Source organism: Carassius carassius, chromosome 47 (assembly GCF_963082965.1).
Source record: "Carassius carassius chromosome 47, fCarCar2.1, whole genome shotgun sequence".
Lineage (NCBI taxonomy): Eukaryota > Metazoa > Chordata > Actinopteri > Cypriniformes > Cyprinidae > Carassius > Carassius carassius.
The window spans coordinates 25,685,058-25,705,052 of record NC_081801.1 but is presented as its reverse complement, the minus strand read 5'-3'; the positions used below and the strand labels follow the sequence as shown (position 1 = coordinate 25,705,052).

At 40.2% G+C, this 19,995-nt stretch overlaps 1 protein-coding gene across 1 annotated transcript in view; it reads left to right on the top strand.

Moving 5' to 3' along the window:
• LOC132130357 (serine/threonine-protein kinase 32B-like) overlaps nucleotides 1–19,995 on the top strand; it is a 60,723-nt gene that overhangs the window by 34,801 nt on the left and 5,927 nt on the right. Inside the window, exons 7-11 of the mRNA XM_059542048.1 lie at nucleotides 13,619–13,708; nucleotides 14,250–14,353; nucleotides 14,528–14,644; nucleotides 14,770–14,895; nucleotides 15,983–16,111. Of these exons, the coding sequence (XP_059398031.1) occupies nucleotides 13,619–13,708; nucleotides 14,250–14,353; nucleotides 14,528–14,644; nucleotides 14,770–14,895; nucleotides 15,983–16,111 (566 nt within the window). The remainder of the gene's footprint in view (nucleotides 1–13,618; nucleotides 13,709–14,249; nucleotides 14,354–14,527; nucleotides 14,645–14,769; nucleotides 14,896–15,982; nucleotides 16,112–19,995) is intronic.

Sequence of the window (19,995 nt, the reverse complement as noted above, 5' to 3'; positions counted from 1 at the left end):
TGACTAACTAGGGAGAAAAAGCAGACTGCATAATTTTTCATCACTATGATAATATGCATGGGGAATATTAATTTGAATATAGTTATGACCCCGTACCTAAACAAAAACACACAGCATGTGGTTGAAGATGACAGGGAAGCCCAGTGAGTTTTTTTCCCCACCTCTACTTTCTCTCTCAGCATTTTCTTTCTCTCTTTTACTTTTTGTTGTGTGGAAAGCAACAATGACCACATGATTTTTCAATGGCTTTGGTTCTGGATGCATCCATCCACTTTAATGGCACAATGCTGCAAACCATTGGACTTTGGTGCATGATTTGTTTAAAACCTAGTCAGTCTCCTTTATCATTACCAATTTTGTGTTAGAAATGCAGGAAGGGTTTGAGAAGCATTTATCTAGATAAGCATCACCTGCATCTGTGGTTAAATGAAGAACCTTTAACATGTAAACTTTCGAATCCACAAAAGCTTCTATATAGTGGAAAATAGTTGTTTACATTTTTTAAATGTTCTTTACACTAAGAAAAAACACGCTGGGCCTCTTCAGCCACTTTTGACTGAAGAAATGAAACATTTAGAAAAAAAAAAATAGTAGCTTCATCAGATGGTGTCTTGGTGACTTTTTATATCCATACATTTGAAGGCTTCTGTCACTTTTGCCTATGAAAGTACCAAGTTTGACCCAAAAATGAAGAGGCCCAGAGGGTAAGAACTGACAGGTTCTTTCTGGAATCTATGGTCATTCTATGACATTGCTGTGATAACCCTGTTTTGGAGGCTTGGTTTTTAAGAGTGTACCATATTTGTCCTTTAATGTGCCTCAGGTGGACATCTGTTCCTGTGCTTGAGAACATCAGAGGGGTTTTCTATTTTGATCTAGGTTGCTTCTGTCTGTAGAGATTAATGTCTGTGGTCTCAGAGCAGTTGTTTCAGATTCAGATTGGGAAAACCAGACAGCACTAAACCCTTCTTATGGCTTTGACAGACTTTTATGACCCTTATAATGCCTTTCCATTTCACACTCGTTCTGAGTTAATTCAATTTTCATTGAGTATTTTGTTTCTGTGGGTTGATTTAGGTCTGTCAATTTAATATATTATATATTACACATATTATGTGTATATACTTGTGTACATGAACCAACAATTAAAAATAGTGCAGATAGAATACAATATTATGTTTTTAGAGAGATTTACAAACTCGACTGAATGGATTGCTGTGAACTGCAGGCCAAAAATTGGTTAAAATCAAATTAATTGAAATAAAACAAAACAATGCATTGAGTTTGAAAGCCTTTTGAAATATCTAATCAGTTCTTTAACACAATAATGTAATTTCAACTCACAGCTTTTGTCTTTGCAAAGCAACGCATATATTTTGTTTTTACTGCTATCCCATGGCAGAATATATTTATGCGTGTGCTGCAAAAGACTACATATACACATCATACTGGAGCGATGTCTCCTATAAGCCATATTTATATGCTTCAGTGAGTTTGTGGATGTGGTATTTTCGTGAAATATGGAGTTATTTGGTTACCTAATGATGCAAAAAGATGAAAATGATTGGCAAAAATGCTTGTACATCTTGCTTGTGTATTGATATGTGGAAGAACCGGATCTTAAAGTACACTGGCAGCATTTAAAACTACATGAATATACTGTTAAAGGGTTAGTTCACCCCAAAAATGAAAATTATGTCATTAATAACTCACCCTCATGTCGTGAGAACTTGGCCAATTTGAAGCTGCATTTCCTTAGGAGAATCATGTAATGATTTGATATCAAGCTAAAATACCATGATATAAACATGATATTACCATCTGACTACTATGGTAGCATGCAACCCCCTCCCCCCCCCCCCCCCCCCCGAAAAAAAAGACACATCGGTTTGTAATTACTTGAGGGTTAGTAAATGACAATTTTAATTTCTAGAGAACTGTCCCTTTAAGTGCTGATGAAGCCCATGCCAAAATATTGATTTGCTTTTGACTGAAAATCTGACAGTGCTGTTTTTAACCCCTGAAGGGTGTCTTGAAAGTGCTGACTCCTGCAGGCCTCACGTTTAGAGGAGGTGTTCTCCACAGCTCACTGGACAGTTAGGTTTTTATTCCCTGAGGAATAAGAGGTACATTACCTCCATTGTCCCTTCTGCAGGAACCAAGAGCACTCAGACACACAGAAAAACACTCTGCATTCTCACACGTGAGAGAAAGTTAAAGAAGTGTGTCTTGAGACCTGCGCTTGTGCAACCAGAAGCTGATGTCTGTAAATAAAAATGGGGAGAAGTCACAATAATGTTCTGTTTAAAAGTAAAAAAAAAAAAGTCATGAAACGCTCACAAACTCTATGGAAGATCCAAGTGCAGCATTTAATAAAGTAATCCACAGTCGTGACACACATTAAACAAAAGCAAAAAAGGAAAAAGCGTGAAACCTAAGGATGGCTGAAGCGAAACAGTCATTCCGAAGCTTTGCGAGATCCCGAAGCGCAGATGTGTCGAAACACTGATCCGAAGCGTGATTCGAAACACCCATGTCACGTGACTATGACCAAACGAAGCCTCGAAGTGTTTCACTAATTGTTTCATCAGGTGTGGTCCGCCGAATCAGCGTTTGATTGGAACGGTCGGGAACAGACCACACAATCGCACATCTGTATAAAAGTGAAATAAACGCATTTTGACCTCGTGGGTTTTTGTGAGAGGAGTTTGACTTTGAGATAGCGGATTTTTGGTGATATAGTGACATAGTGCGATTTGATTAGTTATAGGCAATTTAGACTTACATTTAAATTTACACAACACATTGACTGAGAGGCTAGAGACAGACAGAGTATACATATAGTGACACATTAATAGATACATAGATATAAATATATATAGACAGCTAGATTAATAGATAGATACATATATAGATAGATTACAGATACATATATAAATACATATATAGATAGATACATATATAGATAGATTATAGATACATATATAAATACATATATTATAGATAGATACATATATAGATACATAGATTATAGATACATATCTAGATACATAGATCGATTCATATATAGATAGATAGATTTGGATAGATAGATAAAATGGAAGCTCCCCAGAAGAGATGCCGTACATCTGTGGTGTGGGAGCATTTCCATTTAGAAACCCCAAATAAAGTGAGATGTGTGTATTGTGATCGGCAGCTAGCCTACTGCAACAATACATCATCCATGATGCGCCATTTGAGGAGCACTCATCCTGCCATTTTGCAGGGTGCAGAGGATGGCATTCCCCCTGTACCTAGGCCTGCTACTGACACTGCTGGGCCATCTAAGCAAGGTATGCATTGTTTGGGATATAATTATAATTGAAATATAATTACAACCTTTTGGGACACTGTTTATAAAGTTTATAAGTTATATAAAGCACTGATTATAAACACTGGAAGGTTTCCAAATAATGAACCAGTAGGCTATACTTTTAATAGATGTGCACTAATTGAAGCTGTATTTTTCCAATGTATTTGTCTGAAAGTATGTTTTGTCTTCTCTTTTAAAAGTCAGACAGAGGGAATTGGATGAGGCTCTTATAAACATGGTGGTGAAGGATCTGCAGCCCTTCACCATCGTGGACGATGAGGGATTCAGGGCATTTGTGAACAAGCTTGATCCAAGCTATGTCCTCCCATCCCGGAAGGTGCTTAAAATAATGGTCAGCGAAAAGTACAACAAAGCCAAGGAGAAGACAATGGAGGACCTACAAAAGGCCGAATTTGTTAGCCTTACAGCTGACATGTGGTCCTCCATTAATATGGATGGATATCTTGGTGTGACTTGCCATTACATAACACCAGAGGCAAAAATGGCAACTGTTGTACTGGGTGTAAGGAGGTTTTACCAAACCCACACAGCCCAGCATCTCATGGAGGCTAAAGCCTTGCTAATGGCTGAGTGGGGAATAACCTCCAAAGTTCAGTGCATGGTGACTGACAATGCATCTAACATGATCCTAAGTGCCCAGCTACTCCACCTTCGCCATGTCCCATGTTTTGCTCATACTTTACATTTGATTGTGAAAAAGGCACTAGATCAAACCCCAGTCATCAATGAAATACGCCAGAAGGCCAGAAAGATAGTGGGGTTGTTCAGATCCAGCTGCAAAGCAAAGGACAAGCTTGTGGAGATGCAGAGCTTGATGGGAAGACCAACTCTGAAACTGATACAGGAGGTTGACACGAGATGGAACAGCACATTTGACATGCTACAGCGCTTGTATGACCAACGTGAACCAGTGGCTGCTGCACTTTACAACTTAAACAATGATACTGCTCCCCTGACAAGTATTGATTATGACATTATTGAACAATCATTGTCAATACTGCAACCATTCAAACTCGCAACAACAGAGATGTCAGAGGAAAAGAGAGTGTCTGCTTCAAAGCTTATACCACTGTACAGGATGTTGCAGCACAAGCTTGCACAGAAAAAAGGAAATGCAACGCAGGAATCAACTGTTCAATTAGGTAGGCCACAATGACCATACTACCCATGTGATTGGCCATAACTGTCATATTATTGTCATTATTATAAATATGTGTTTCTCCTGTTTTGGCTCATAGGCTCACATCTGCAAGAAGGTCTGCACTCCAGATGTGGAGGTTATGAGAGTTTTAGAGCCTTGGCACTGGCTACACTGCTGGACCCAAGGTTAAAAAATGTGGCATTTGGAAATGCTGCCAAAGCCCAGGAAGCTGAAAAGCATATCACACTGGAGTGTGCTTCACTGATGCGTTCAAACACAAATCCTGGTGAGCAGTTTCAGTCTGTGTTATGTTATGTAATCTGAATCATGTAATATAATATATCCTTCATATATGCCGTCAGTTTAGGATTTGTTACTAATTGCTGTTTTCATTTTTATTCAGACCCAGAAATGTCAACATCACACCCATCATCATCATCATCACCATCACCATCACCATCAACATCAACACCAGTAGAAACACAGGACAGTTTATGGGAACTTTTTGATACTCGCATCCATCAAACCAAGATGATACACAATGCTACAGCTGATGCCACAGTGGAAGTGAAAAAATACATGAACGATGCGTATTTGCCCAGAACTCATGATCCACTAACTTACTGGAAAGAGAGAGCAGTAATCTTTCCTCATTTGTATGTCCTTGCAAAAAAATATCTTTGTATGCCAGCAACAAGTGTCCCTTGTGAGAGGATTTTTTCAAAAGTTTTTTTTCAAAACTGTAAAAAAAGAAGTAGGCTAAGTCCTTCCACAGCAGATAAATTAATATTTCTGAATAAAAATCTCTAAAAAAGTGAGACATTGTGGCTTGATTTCTTTTATTAATATTCATTTTTCATGACCAAAATAACATTATGCACAGTGAGGAGCCTATAGGTTACAAGCTACACATATTAGAACATTATAATAATAAAAAAACAACACATTTTTTTAATGGCTCGTCAAGGTTGTTTCAGATCAACACCTGCAAGTGACCACTAGGTGTCACCGTTGAGACAGGTGTCGGATTGATTCGAAGCCTCGAAACATTATGGCACATTTGGTTCAACTGTTTCATTGGTTCACGAGGCCTCGATTTTGCCATCACTAGTGAAACCAGACCAGTCACCAGAAAACACAGAACAATTCTTCTGCAACCCAAAGCTCAGTCATCCCAGTATATATACTCAGGTGAGCTAAATGGTAAATCACACACAGCTGAAGGCAATGAGACTTAATAGTTCAGGCAAAGGGTTATGTGTCACGCTGTCTAGTCTCTGTTTCCCTGGGTGTCCACTAGTGGGCTCACTTCCCCTTAGGTACTTCACCGTAGGCACTGGAATTCCTCTAGTCTGGTCCTGTCTTCATAGTAATTGCACTCCTGTTAATTGCACCAGGTGCAGTCACTTGATTGTCATTAGCCTCCTTATAAATACCTGTCTTTCCCTGTTGTTTGTATGGAGTCCTTTCCGTTCGTATGTTCAGCCTTCTCATCTTCCGAGATTCTTTCTTACCTTCTTGTCCTCCGAGTTCCCGTTCCTTTCCCTTTCCAGTTCCCTCTTTTGTTTATTTGTTCATTTATTTTTGGTTTGGTTTGACCTTTGACGAGGCAAGATGGCCGCCAGCCCAGCGCCACAGCCCAAGATGGCCGTCGGCCCAACAACACTGCCCAGGATGGCCGCAGGCCAGCGACACTGCACAAGAGGGTCGTCAACCCAGCGCCACGAGGCAAGATGGACGCCAGCACAGCGACACAGCACAAAGTATTCACCAGTCCAGTGCCACACTGCAAGATGGCCGCCAGCTCAGCGCCAATGCCCAAGATGGCCGCTGAGACGTTTTTGGATTATTTCTCCATGCTGTCAAAGATCCTAGGGATTACCAGGAGTGTTCACGTCACGTCTGCCGATCCAGAGACTGTTCACGTCACGTCTGCTGAGCCAGCACCACAGTACAAGATGGCCGCTACAGTGGGCTTTCCTGAGTTGAGTCAGGTTCCTGTTTACTCTCCAGAGTTGAGTCAGGTTCCGGTTGACCTTTCAGAGTCGAGTCATATTCCCGTTTACCCTCCAGAGTCGAGTCACGTTCCAGTTGATTCTCCAGAATCAAGTCAGATTCCTGTTGACCTTCCAGAGTCGAGTCAGGTGCCTGTTGACTTTCCAGAGTTGAGTCAGGTTCCGGTTGACCCTCCAAAGTCGAGTCAGATGCTCGTGGACCCTCCAGAGTCGATTCAGGTGCTCATGGACCCTCCAGAGTCAGGGTTAGTCACCGTTGACCTTCCAGAGTCAGGGTTAGTCACCGTCGACCTTCCAGAGTCAGGGTTAGTCACCGTCGACCTTCCAGAGTCAGGGCTAGTTCCTGTTGACTTTCTAGAGTCGAGTCAGATTCCAGTAGACTATTCAGAGTCGAGTCAGGCTCCTGTTGACCTTCCAGAATCTAGTCAGGTGCCTGTTGACTTTCCAGAGTTGAGTCAGGTTCTGGTTGACCCTCCAAAGTCGAGTCAGGTGCTCATGGACCTTCCAGAGTCGAGTCAGGTGCTCATTGACCCTCCAGAGTCAGGGTTAGTCACCGTTGACCTTCCAGAGTCAGGGTTAGTCACCGTTGACCTTCCAGAGTCAAGGTTAGCTACCGTCGACCTTCCAGAGTCAGGGTTAGTCACCGTTGACTTTCCAGAATCAGGGCTAGTTCCTGTTGATTTCCAGAGTTGAGTCAGGTTCCGGTTGACCCTCCAGAGTCGAGTCAGGTGCTCGTGGACCTTCCAGAGTCAGGATTAGTCACCTTTGACCTTCCAGAATCAGGGCTAGGCACCGTTGACCTTCCAGAGTCAGGACTAGTCACCATTGACCTTCCAGAGTCAGGACTAGGCACCATTGACCTTCCAGAGTCAGGACTAGTTACCATGGACTTTCCAGAGTCAAGGCTAGTCACCGTTGACCTTTCAGAGTCAAGCCAAGTCACTGGTGATTTTCAAGGACAGAGTCATGTCACTGGTGATCTTCAAGGACAGAGTCAAGTCACTGGTGATCTTCAAGGACAGAGTCAAGTCACTGGTGATCTTCAAGGACAGAGTCAAGTCACTGGTGATCTTCAAGGACAGAGACAAGTCACTGGTGATCTTCAAGGACTGAGTCAAGTCACAGGTGATCTTCAAGGACAGAGTCAAGTCACCGGAGGTCTTCATGGGAGAATTCAAGTCACCAGTGATCTTCATGAACAAAGGCAAGTCACCACGGATCTTCATGAACAAGTACAAGTCACCAATGATCTTCATGAACAAATGCAAGTCACCAATAATCTTCATGAGCAGAGTCAAGTCAGCACCGATCTTCTGGAATCCAGTATAAACACCAGGGGATTACCAGAGTCTCGTCACTTCTCTGTGGAACTACCAGAGTCTCTCCTCGCCTCTGCGGAACTTCCAGAGACTCATCATGTCTCAGTCGAACTCTCTGAGCACCCGACTGTTCCTGTTGTGGCCATGGAGGCTAGCCTTAACATGTTCATGTTCTATGTTTCAGACTTGCCCAACCAGACTTGTCCTCCTGTTGGTCCGGCCGCACGGATGTGGTGGTCTTCTGCTCCGCCCTGGGGGCCTTCTGCCTCGACCACAAGGATGTGGTGGTCTTCTGCTCCGCCTTGGGTGGCTTCCGTCCCGACCACAAGGATATGGTGGTCTTCTGCTCTGCCCTGGGGGGCGTCTGGTTCGACCACACGGACGTGGTGGTCTTCTGTTCCGCCCTGGGGGGCTTCTGCCCTGACCACACTGTTGTGGTGGTCTTCTGCTCCGCCCTGGGGGGGCGTCCATCCTGACCACACGGTTGTTGTGGTCTTCTGCTCCGCCTTGAGGGGTGTCCGTCCTGACCACACGGTTGTGGTGGTCTTCTGCTCCGCCCTGGGGTCCTTCTGCCTCGACCACAAGGATGTGGTGGTTTTCTGTTCCGCCCTGGGGGGCTTCCGCCCTGACCACACGGTTGTGGTGGTCTTCTGTTCCGCCCTGGGGGGCGTCCATCCCGACCACACGGTTATGGTGGTCTTCTGCTCCGCCCTGGTGGGCGTCACGTGATGTCCTTCTTGGACTTATGTTTTTGTGTTTTTTTGTTTGTTTGTTTTTTCTGTCTGTCTTCCTCCTATGGACCTGGCCCTCCGTCCCTCCCCCTGATCCTCCGCCGGTCCACCTCCCTCCTGGGTTTCTAGTCTGTGTCTTTCGTTCCATTTCCCTCTAAGGACCTGGCCCTCCGTCCCTCCCCCTGATCCTCCGCCGGTCCACCACCCTCCTGGACTCCTTGTTTTGTGTTGCACTTCTCTTGTCTCTGTTTTCCCATTTTACCTGGTCGTCTTGTCTCTGTTTCCCCATTCTACCTGGTCCTCTTGTCTCTGTTTTCCCCATTTTACCTGGCCCTCCGTCCCTCCCCCTTGTCCTCCGCCGCTCCACCTCCCTCCTGGTCTCTTTGTGTTTTGGGTTTTCCTTGGGTTCGGGTGGAGCATCTGGCAGCTGCTCCGTGGAGGAGGGGGTAATGTCACGCTGTCTAGTCTCTGTTTCCCTGGGTGTCCACTAGTGGGCTCACTTCCCCTTAGGTACTTCACCGTAGGCACTGGAATTCCTCTAGTCTGGTCCTGTCTTCACAGTAATTGCACTCCTGTTAATTGCACCAGGTGCAGTCACTTGATTGTCATTAGCCTCCTTATAAATACCTGTCTTTCCCTGTTGTTTGTATGGAGTCCTTTCCGTTCGTATGTTCAGCCTTCTTGTCTTCCGAGATTCCTTCTTACCTTCTCGTCCTCCGAGTTCCCGTTCCTTTCCCTTTACAGTTTCCTCTTTTGTTTATTTGTTCATTTATTTTTGGTTTGACCTTTGGAGTGTTGTCTGACCACTATTTGGATTACCCTTGTATGAATAAATTACCTGCAATTGGATCTCTCGCTCTCCCTGTGTCTCTCTGGGCAACGATCGTCACATTATTGGAGTTGGAGTCCAATGTAAATAAACAATAGTTCAGAATAGTGCCCTCTGGTGGCTATCAAGGGCATACCAGCTGCTGACTGTGACACACACTTTAAATGAACGTGAAAGTCATAACATACAGCCAAGCATGGTAACCCATACTCAGAATTGGTGCTCTGCATTTTACCCATCCAAGAGCACACACACAGCAGTGAGAAGTGAACACACCATGAACAAACACCCGGAGCAGTGAACACACACACACACACACACACACACACACACACACACACACCATGAACACACACCCGGAGCAGTGACCAGCTATAGATGTGTAATGGTTTAACTGGTGGTGACCATGTTACTGATCCTCACATTGCTTCCAAATGCAATTTTTAACTACCACATTCCTATTTACGATCATTCTGGTAGCACGTGAAGGCAGCATTAGTGAAACAGGCAGAGGCAATGGTAGCTTTAGCAACATTAGCCTTACAGAGAGCCAAGAAGCTCTTTTAGAAAACAAAACATGATGCATGATGCTTACTTTGTCTGGAGTTTGGACGTTTGAGCACGAAGCGTTGGTGTTGATCCCTCTTTTAGATGCAATCTTTGCACAACTCCAGCGCTGAACTAACCCTCATTTGTGAGTAGGGTGGCCAATTGTACCATTTTCGCAGGACACGTCCTGGCCAGGATTTTTATATTGCCAAAAATATCCACGTTTTGGCTTTGTTTGCACTGCACAGACCAACTGTTGTATAAAACCATGAGAGCTCTAGAGAGCAGATGGCTTCTTGTGCTTTTGAATTGCTCTCATGTTACTTTGATGTCATACACCGATCAGTCTGCTCAATGCTGCTTCCAGTCCAACAATAAAATGTACACGCATTTGCATCTCTTTGACCGTTCTCTGTAGATCCCACCGTCTAACGCACCAAGATTGGTCCATTACATACAATGTCTGCATGTTATTGGTCAAATGATCATTACCGTCATTAAGTATGAAAATAGGAAACCAAAGCCATGGATATTTTAGGCAATATAGAAATCCTGGCCAGGACATATCCTGCGAAAATGGCACGATTGGCCACCCTATTTGTGAGGCAGTCTAGTGTAAAATATTAGCAGAAAGTATAGGATTTTTCCTTTTTTCCCAGGACATTTCTTTCGAAAATGAAAGTTAACCACTGTGTCCTCAGCGGTCTATGGAGACTCCTACTGTTTGTTCGTTGGTGCATCACAACACATGGCACTTTTAATGGCTCTGTGGCGCTGACATTGTATCTCCAGCAGCTGCAGCAAGAGAACAGTAATGATGGACCGCTGCCTCTCACTCAGGGCTGTGTGTGTGCTAATAGAGCAGAGAGCGTCACAATTAGTGAGAACTCTGGAATTGCTAGTGTGGAGAGATGACTTATGATTTATTAGGATTATAAAACAATGACTGAGTGGATTTTTACCATTATAGGCTGGTTGTTTTCACACACTGCAGCAACACAACTGTGTTCAAACATCTTATATAAGCTACCTTTAAGGTCCATTTATCACTATTAAAGGGGTTCCATTATGCTCTTTTACAAAGTCTTGATTTTGTTTTGGGGGTGTACTAGAACAGTCAAATTCAGAATATGACAAAACCTGCAATAATTAAAAATTAAATATGTTAAATAATACAAATACCTTTTTGTATTTAATCCCATTTTATCAACAACAACAAAAAAAGCATTTTAGTCTTCATGTAATCCTGAATGGCGGCACAGCTGAAAAGTTTGCTTGAGCTGCACCCTGTACTGTACAGATGTGAATTTACATATACTTCAGTCTGGTGTGTAAGGGCTTTTACTTTTGCCAAAAATATAACTTTTATATATTAACTCTTTCCTCGCAAGCGTTTTTTAAAAAAGAGTATTTTTTACGATTTTCACCAAAATTCCATGGCCTCCAGAATATTTTGTTATATTATTTATAATATTTTTGTATCCTAACATGCAATGCATCAAAAATAAGGAACAGAGCCTCTACTTTAAAAAAAAAAAGAAAAAAAAAAACTTTTATTCTAGAAAATCAAACATTCAGTGTTTGGCAGGGAAAAATGAGAAAAAGTAGTGCAAAAGTAACGGAATGCATTACTTTCCATAAAAAGTAACACATTAAGTTACTTTTTTAAAGGGAATAAAGCAATATTGTAATGCATTACTATTAAAAGTAACTTTTCCCAAAACTTTGAACTATTTTGGCAGCTTGGCCTTGATATCAGAAAATTTTAAGAAACTCACAGGATGTTTTTGCACCACAGTGACCTCTTATGGTATGTCAAAATAGCATTTTAACTTGATTTCTTAATTCATGTCCCCTTTAAAAACAAAAGACTGCAGCGGAATTGCTATGCATACAAATGAGATTGTTTCTCTGCAGGAAACTCTTTCATCTTCTCTTTATCACCGTTGTCCATTGTCGGTGTGTAAACAATGCAGCTGCTGCATGAAGGTGTTTTACATTCATATCAGCACTGCACACATTCAAAGCATCTACTCTGTCTGTGCTTTAGGGGCACATATGCATACACTTAGAGAAACTGAACCCTGTATACCCCCTTCCTTCTGTGTTTCGCATCTGCTCCGGTTCCCTCGTGCTCTGCGACGATGGCAGATCTTCATCAAGGTGAACGGCTGACTTTGGCCTTCTCGCTCCGGTCACTGTTATTTCTTCAGCTGCTCGCTACACTCAGTGTAATTACCAGGAATGAGTAGAGGAACTGCCTCACAAATCAAATCTAACAAACTGTTTTTTTAGGCTTGAAATGAAGGAATAGATTTTGGAAGGTGCTGTTTCAACCTTTATACTGTGAGACAAAGCTTCTGTTTTGGACTGAATGAATCGTAATAGAATGGAGGAGCACTGTTTGTAATGTGATGCCAAATTAGCCACCACAGCTTTTCAACATATGAATCAAAGTTGTGTCCAGGATGTAAACATCTTTTTAAAAACTACTTTAAAGCTTTTTCTCTCATTAAGTACATTTTTAGATTTTGGTAAAAACCTAGTGATGTTGATCAGTTTATTCTTAAGCCATTTATGGCCTAACGTTGTCAAAGGAAAATGGTTTAACTCATTTACATGACAACACACGTGTTGACAACTTATTAAGCACAATACATTTTAGAACGTGCATGTGAACACACTTAATAATTGCCTGAGTTCTCATATCATTGTATGTTATAATGGTTTCTGATAGAGTTAGACATCTACTCTGTGAAGTTGATTATTCCCTGTGTGTGTTTAAGCTCTCAGCTCGTTCTGTTCTTGGTTTGGTGTTGGCGTTGTTAAACTCTTGGTTACCTCTTCTGTATTCTCTTCATGTATTAAAGACTTTATTTCTAGCGTCTTACATCACAGTGGTGTGACACTGACCCAATGGCAATGCATTACATTGAAAAAAATAATGAATTTACCTAAATGCTTATTCTATTGTGTCAAGTCTTAAAAAATGAGCCCATTTGGTAGATGCTGCAACTACACTATTACTTGGCCAAGAAATGTCATTATATTATAGTACATGCTTTAGGTGACATTGCCAGTGACTTCTTGTTTTGTGTTTTGATGCCTTTTAAAAGCATGGAAATAATTTATGCTTATGACTCCAGATAGATAAAAGGGTCGGGACTGTGCACATTGTTCGGTGTTGTCAGTGCATCATTTCCTGCGGCTCCAGAGTAAGTTACAGAGCTGAGGTGATTGCCTCAAAAAAGAAAATCAGATGCAAACAAGATGACATCATGAATGTCCAGTCCTTCTCCAGTCCTGCTCCGATTGAGCAGATGCCAATGAGATGAATGGGAATGCTAACAGATAGCTTTCTCCAGATATTAAAGACCTTGCAGGTATCACAAGGCATTGATTTCATGATATAGTAGTATGTCCCATGCTTTCAGCAGCGTGCACTTTCCCATCACCAGCAAAACAAATGCTTGCCAGTATGCAAATTGGGATGCAATGAGCATGAGACCATCGATCTCAGGAAAATCATCAGTGTAACCACTTTCATTTAACTAAAAGACTTTTTTATTTGCTTATATTTGTGTTTATATCTTGTAGCCTAATGTTAAATACAGTTGTCTACATTATATGGTTTTATTGAGCGTTCATCTCTTCTTTGCAGGTCATGCTCACCTGACAGATTTTAACATTGCTGCTATTGTGAAGGAAGACTTAAAAGCCACATCTATTGCGGGGACAAAACCATACATGGGTGAGAGCTCTCATACTTCTCTTTAACTTCAGTCAAAGGTTCCTTGTCATTTTTACCTTGTCATTAACTATTATACAGCTATTTTACAGAAGCCATTCAACCGGATTAGAAGTCAGTGAACCATCAGAATGATTTTGAAAATCATATTTTGAGGGGGAAAAGATATAATTTATTTTTGTATTTACCTGTAAAGTCCTTCCAGTAATTTCACAGCAGTTTACTGGTGTTACTGTGTGCTTTTGTGTCAATTTTATTCATGTCATTGACTCAATAAATAATGCATTTTGCTAGATGATAATGCTATCATTTACTGACTGAAAATAAGGAGCTTAGAGCAATACGGAGCCACACTACAGATACAAAAAAGACCAGGAAGTAGCATTGAATTAGTATTGTTCTATTTTTTTATTAAACAAGTGGGCTGTACAAATACCAAATAACAGTACTGATACATAACACCATTGGTATAATTTGTTGAAATGGTTTACTTTTATTAGAGTAATAATGATGAAATCATATGTTGTCTCGTATGTTGTTGCAGCTCCAGAGCTGTTCCAGTCGTTCGAGGGAACACACCCGGGTTACTCTTTCGCAGTGGACTGGTGGTCTTTAGGGATCACTGCGTATGAGCTTCTCCGTGGACAGGTGAGGCTCTCTCTCAAACATCTGATCTGAGGTCAGTATTAGTGCAAGAATGAAGTGAGCCATACATGCAGTAAGACATACACTAACCCTGCTACTAAGCCTCATCATGTACTGCTGAGAATCAAACTGAACAAGAAATAGATGTTTCATTGACTGTGGGTTTGACCTCCGTAGAGGCCGTACATCATGCGCACCAACACACCAGCCAATGAGATCCTGCAGACTTTCCACAAAGCGCACCCCTGTTACTCTGCGGCCTGGTCTACAGGGATCAAATCACTCTTACCAAAGGTAGCATTAATCACACAAATGGTGCTCTAGTCATGCTTTATTCACTGGATAATCACAGTTACGTTTAGGATCAGTCACAATCTCGTACCGTATGAAACATGCAGTGTGTCTGCTTCTGTGGTCAGCTGCTGTGTGTCAATGCTCAGAAGAGGATTTCCAGTCTCTCGGAGCTCCAGAACCTGGAATACCTCTCTGATGTCAACTGGGATGCTGTGCTCAGCAAACAAACCCCACCTGGCTTCCTCCCTAATGTAAGTTTATAACACACACACAGAGCAAATAAAGAGACACGCACCTGCAGACGTTCCAGATATGAAGGATTTAAACTGTTTTAAAGGGACAGTTCACCCAAAAATGAAAATTCTGTCATCATTTCCTTACCCCCAAGTTCCAAACCTGTATGAGTTTCTTCCTTCAGTTGAACACAAAAGAAGATGTTTTGAAAAATCCTGGTTGCTGGTAGCCATTGACTTCCATAGTATTTTGGAAAAATGATGGAAGTCAGTGACTGCCAGCGACTGTTTAGTTCTCAACATTCATCAAAACATCTTCTTTAGTGTTCAGAATTTTCATTTTTTTGGGTGAATTGTCCCTTTAAAAGTAAATAATCTCTTAATGGGCTCTGTAGGAGCTGATCATTGTTATGTTCTAAATAAGGAATAAAGAAATAAAGTATTTTATTTCTTTAAAAGATTACATTAGTAGAACATTCTTCCATTCAGAAGTGACCAGCTATGCTGTATATCCGAATTAAATGCTAAACACTTTGTTAAAAATTTAGACTTTATTAAAAATTTCTAATACAATCTTTGTATTGTTTGATTTTAATAAATATGTCAATATCTTGTATATATTGATTTAATGAGATTCTACACTGTACCTGCTAACTTAAAATAACAGATCATATTCATTTGCAGTTTAATAACAGCAGCAATGACTCGTTATAAATATATCAAAACGTCAGGGGTTCATGATAATAAAGACAATTACAAAACCATAAATATTGATGGTTTTCTCTATGTTCTGCTTACAGAACATGTTTGCAGATGCGGCTGGTTTAATTTAGGTTACAATGAAATCAATGAAACACAACAGAAACACATTTTAGAAGCATTTTGACTAGGTTATTTTTGCACATTTCTGTTTGCTTGTGGTTATTGTTCTCTATTCAGAGTGCCCACAAGCATTACTTATGCTGTTTAAAATGCACTGTAAAAATGTTCTGAGATCTGAGTAGCTCTTGCACTATTATAGCCACTTGCTCGAATATATTGTTTAATCTGCGCATAACTCATGTGATGACATGCAGGATATAAATGAGTGTTTGTATGATGGCAGAGGCGTCGACTAAACTGCGACCCCACATTTGAGCTGGAGGAGATGATCCTGGAATCCAAACCGCTGCATAAGAAGAAGAAGAGGCTGGCGAGGAAGACGAGGGAGAGCGGCTCTGATGGATCTCCTCAGGTAACAGCTCTTTTATTACTTCATAACGTAACAGTCACACCACAGTCTTTGTAAAAAAAAGCCTTGCTAACACTGTCAGCCACATGGTTATGCAACAAGACATGAAACAATTGAAGTCTGTTTATTACATTAACATGTTTCCCTTGAGTTCTTCTGCATTGGCTCTCTTCTGTTTGTCTGTATGAATCAGTTCTCTAAAGGATTTGTGCGATGAGAAATCAGAATTATTGACCTTTAGAAACATTAGCTTTTTTGTATTTTATTTTGTTGTTTTTTTGCACAGTGATTTAATTACTCGCTAAACCTTTGTTGTTTTAATACAGTTTTGTTTTGTTGTTTTTGATACACACTCTGAAACTGTGGTGGTAAAAATGAAATAGACAACTATGCAAGATTTACAAGACAAAAACGTGAGGAAAGAAGTGCGCTTAACTGTTTTTAATGTGCACTTGTAGTTTGCCACAATTCTCAAAACTTATTTTAAAAAAACTGTACTTGCAGATAATATGAATGAACTAAAGGCCACTTGTGTTTACTTTGAGAGACACTTCCATTAATCTCTTAATGAACTTTTAAAAAGTGCACTTAAAGTAATGTCAAATTAAAAGCTTTTAAATCATTAAGTTTCAATCTTTTGTTGTAAAGTACCCTTATTTTGATGTGTTGTCATATTAAAGCAGACATAAAGTACTATATTAGAATTTTCACTGTAGAGTATAATTAAATATCGCATTTAAAGTTAATATATATTACATTTACTAAATTAACATCATTACAAATCTTGTAGTTACAAAAAAAATTAAATACATGACTAAAAATAAAAATTGAATTAATGTTTATTTTAAATAATATTTAAATTAGCTTGACAAAACTAGAATAACTTTAATGAGAGCAGTCTCTGTACTATCATACAGTGTAAATCCTGACTGGAAATCCTCACAGATACCATACTAAGAAAGAATATAGTTGTGAGGAGACTATATTTTCTTTGACAGAAATGGAAGATTTGAGATCGGTCTTTAATTAACTAAATCTCCAGGATCAAATTGTGTGTTTTTTTTAAACGAGAGTATGAATAAATGATATTCAGAAGGGGATCTATGACTTCTGGAAGCACCTCTTTTAGTAGCTTAGATGGTCTAACATACATGTTTTTGGTTTGGATGATTTAACAAGTTTATACAGTTCTTCCTTGCTGGAGTTAGCGTTGTACGTGCACATTTTCTGAAGCAGAGGGGATCAATAATAGAGTCTGACCAGTCCTGCCCTGTCCAGTATCTGCTCCTGACTCTCTGTTTCTCTCAGACTTCTTCCCACTGACTCCATCTGTCCCTAAAGCCTCTCACTTCTCTCTTCCTACTCAAGTTTGTAATGTACGGAGAGAAGAGCTCGAGCCAATCACAGATAAATGCAGCGGAAAATTGAACTCTTGTGAGAACAAAATAAAGAGAAGCATCCCACAGTGACTGGCTCCCTTCCTGGAGTTCACTGGCCTCTGTTTCTTTAATCTGGGCTTCAATCAGCACTGATTATTAGGAAAGTCACATATTTACAGCTGGTGTTGGGGAAAGTTACTTTTAAAAGTAATGCATTATATTGCATTACTCCCTATAAAAGTAACTAAATGCATTACTTTTTAATGGAAAGTTTGCATCGTATTCTGAGTTTGCATTTCACTGTTTTTATTGATTTTGAGGAATACTGAATCTGTTTTGTGTGAGTGTGTGAGATGAGTAAATGCATTTTCTCATTTAGTCTAGAACTACAGTAAGATCATGTTCACACAGCACACAAAATGCCTCTGAACTCATTCCTGATTTCTCTCATCATGAGGACAGGACAGCTGTCAGACAGTATATGGGAAAACAAAGGAACTTGCATCACTGATTTGAAAAAGTAACATTTATTTGCATATAAATTGAAAAGCAATGCATTGCTTTTGTGGAACATTGCTGGTGCAGTTGCATGGCTGGGCTTTCTGGAGTAAGCACCAAACACTTGACGCCTCAAAGTCATGACTGCACACATTTACACATTTTGTGTTATATTGGAGACATGTATGGCCCTATAATGCTTGATTCATGCCAGTCTCTCTCTAAACAGACTTTCAACTATCAGCTTAAATCTGCTCCACATTGTATCTTATTTTGACCAGGAACCATTCAGTTAGATAAAGTTCTGGATGAACAATCATAGTTTTGTTTTCACTTTGTTTTTAGGGTCATGTTTGGTCATTGTTAAATAATGAAATTGCGGCCTTAATTATTGCAGGTTTGCATATGATGTTTGTTTGTTTGTTTTGTTTTGTTTTTATTACCTGTGCAATTTGATATAACATGAGTAATCCAGAACTTTAAGCTTTTTATTCAATTCAAGTTAAATCGAGACACTTATTTTATAACGCTTTACACAATGCAGCTTGTTTCAAAGCAGCTTCACAGTATTAAACAGGAAATTCACAAAAAGCAATATCTGACCAATAAAATATTTTAGAGAGCCTGACAAAAATAGAATAAAATCATATTCATTCTTGAAATTCACATCAGTTTGGAAATCATGCTTTAAAAATGTCTTCATATGCAGTTTTCCAAGAACCCTGGGTGTAAAATAAAAATCTTATTTTAATTGATGTAAGCCATTTTGTGCCCCCCTTAGAAGTGTGCTGATAAAATACAAAAGGTGTCATTCTTCTTCTTCTTCTTCTTCTTCTTCTTCTTCTTCTTCTAACAGTGTAGAGTAAAGCGTTAATGCAGTTTGTACCTCCAGTGACCAGAGCTGAAAGTAAAAAAAAAGTCCATTGGAATCACTGAATGCTTTCATACCTTGCATATTGATCTGTAAACATATTTTTGATGAAATATGTGCTTTCAGACAGCTGTACCGCACACCTGCTGAAGAAAGAGAAAGCTCTGCGGGATGCATGACTGACTTCTGGTTGCTTTATCATCATGAAGTGTTGTCAGTGTGATTGCTCCTGCAGGACTCTTTCTGCCGTCCTGTCTGCTTTCTGACAGCCTGCTGCTGTAGCACCTGTAGTCAGCGACAAACCTGCAAGACAGCTATTGCAGCAGGGCAAACTCATCGTCTAGAAGCTTCAGTCAAACTGATAACACTGCCCTGACCTGACAAAACAACACAAAATTCAGAAGACTATAAACATGCTCCATAAATTCACACTTCAGTTGCTTTAAAGGGTTAGTTCACCCAAAAATGAAAATTATGTCATTAATAACTCTCCCTCATGTCGTTCCAAATCCGTAAAACCTCCGTTTATCTTCTGAACACAGTTTAAGATATTTTAGATTTAGTCCGAGAGCTCTCAGTCCCTCCATTGAAGCTGTGTGTACGGTATACTGTCCATGTCCAGAAAGGTAAGAAAACATCATCAAAGTAGTCCATGTGACATCAGAGGGTCAGTTAGAATTTGCTGAAGCATCGAAAATAAATTTTGGTCCAAAAATAGCAAAAACTACGACTTTATTCAGCATTGTCTTCTCTTCCGTGTCTGTTGTGAGCGCGTTCAAAACAAAGCAGTTTAGTGATATTCGGTTTGCGAACGAATCATTCGATGTAACCGGATCTTTTTGAACCAGTTCACCAAATCGAACTGAATCATTTTAAATGGTTCGCGTCTCTAATACGCATTAATCCACAAATGACTTAAGCTGTTAACTTTTTTTTTTTTCACTAAACTGCAGTGTTCTGAACTGATTTATTATCAGTGCTGGAATGTGTTGTGCTGTTTTTTTTTTTTTTTTTTTTTTTTTTAACCTGTGATAGTTTTTTATGAAAAATACATATTTTCTAACAATATATACTACAGTTCAAAAGTTTGGGGTCATAAAATTGTGATTCTTTTTTTGAAATACATTAAAACTATTATT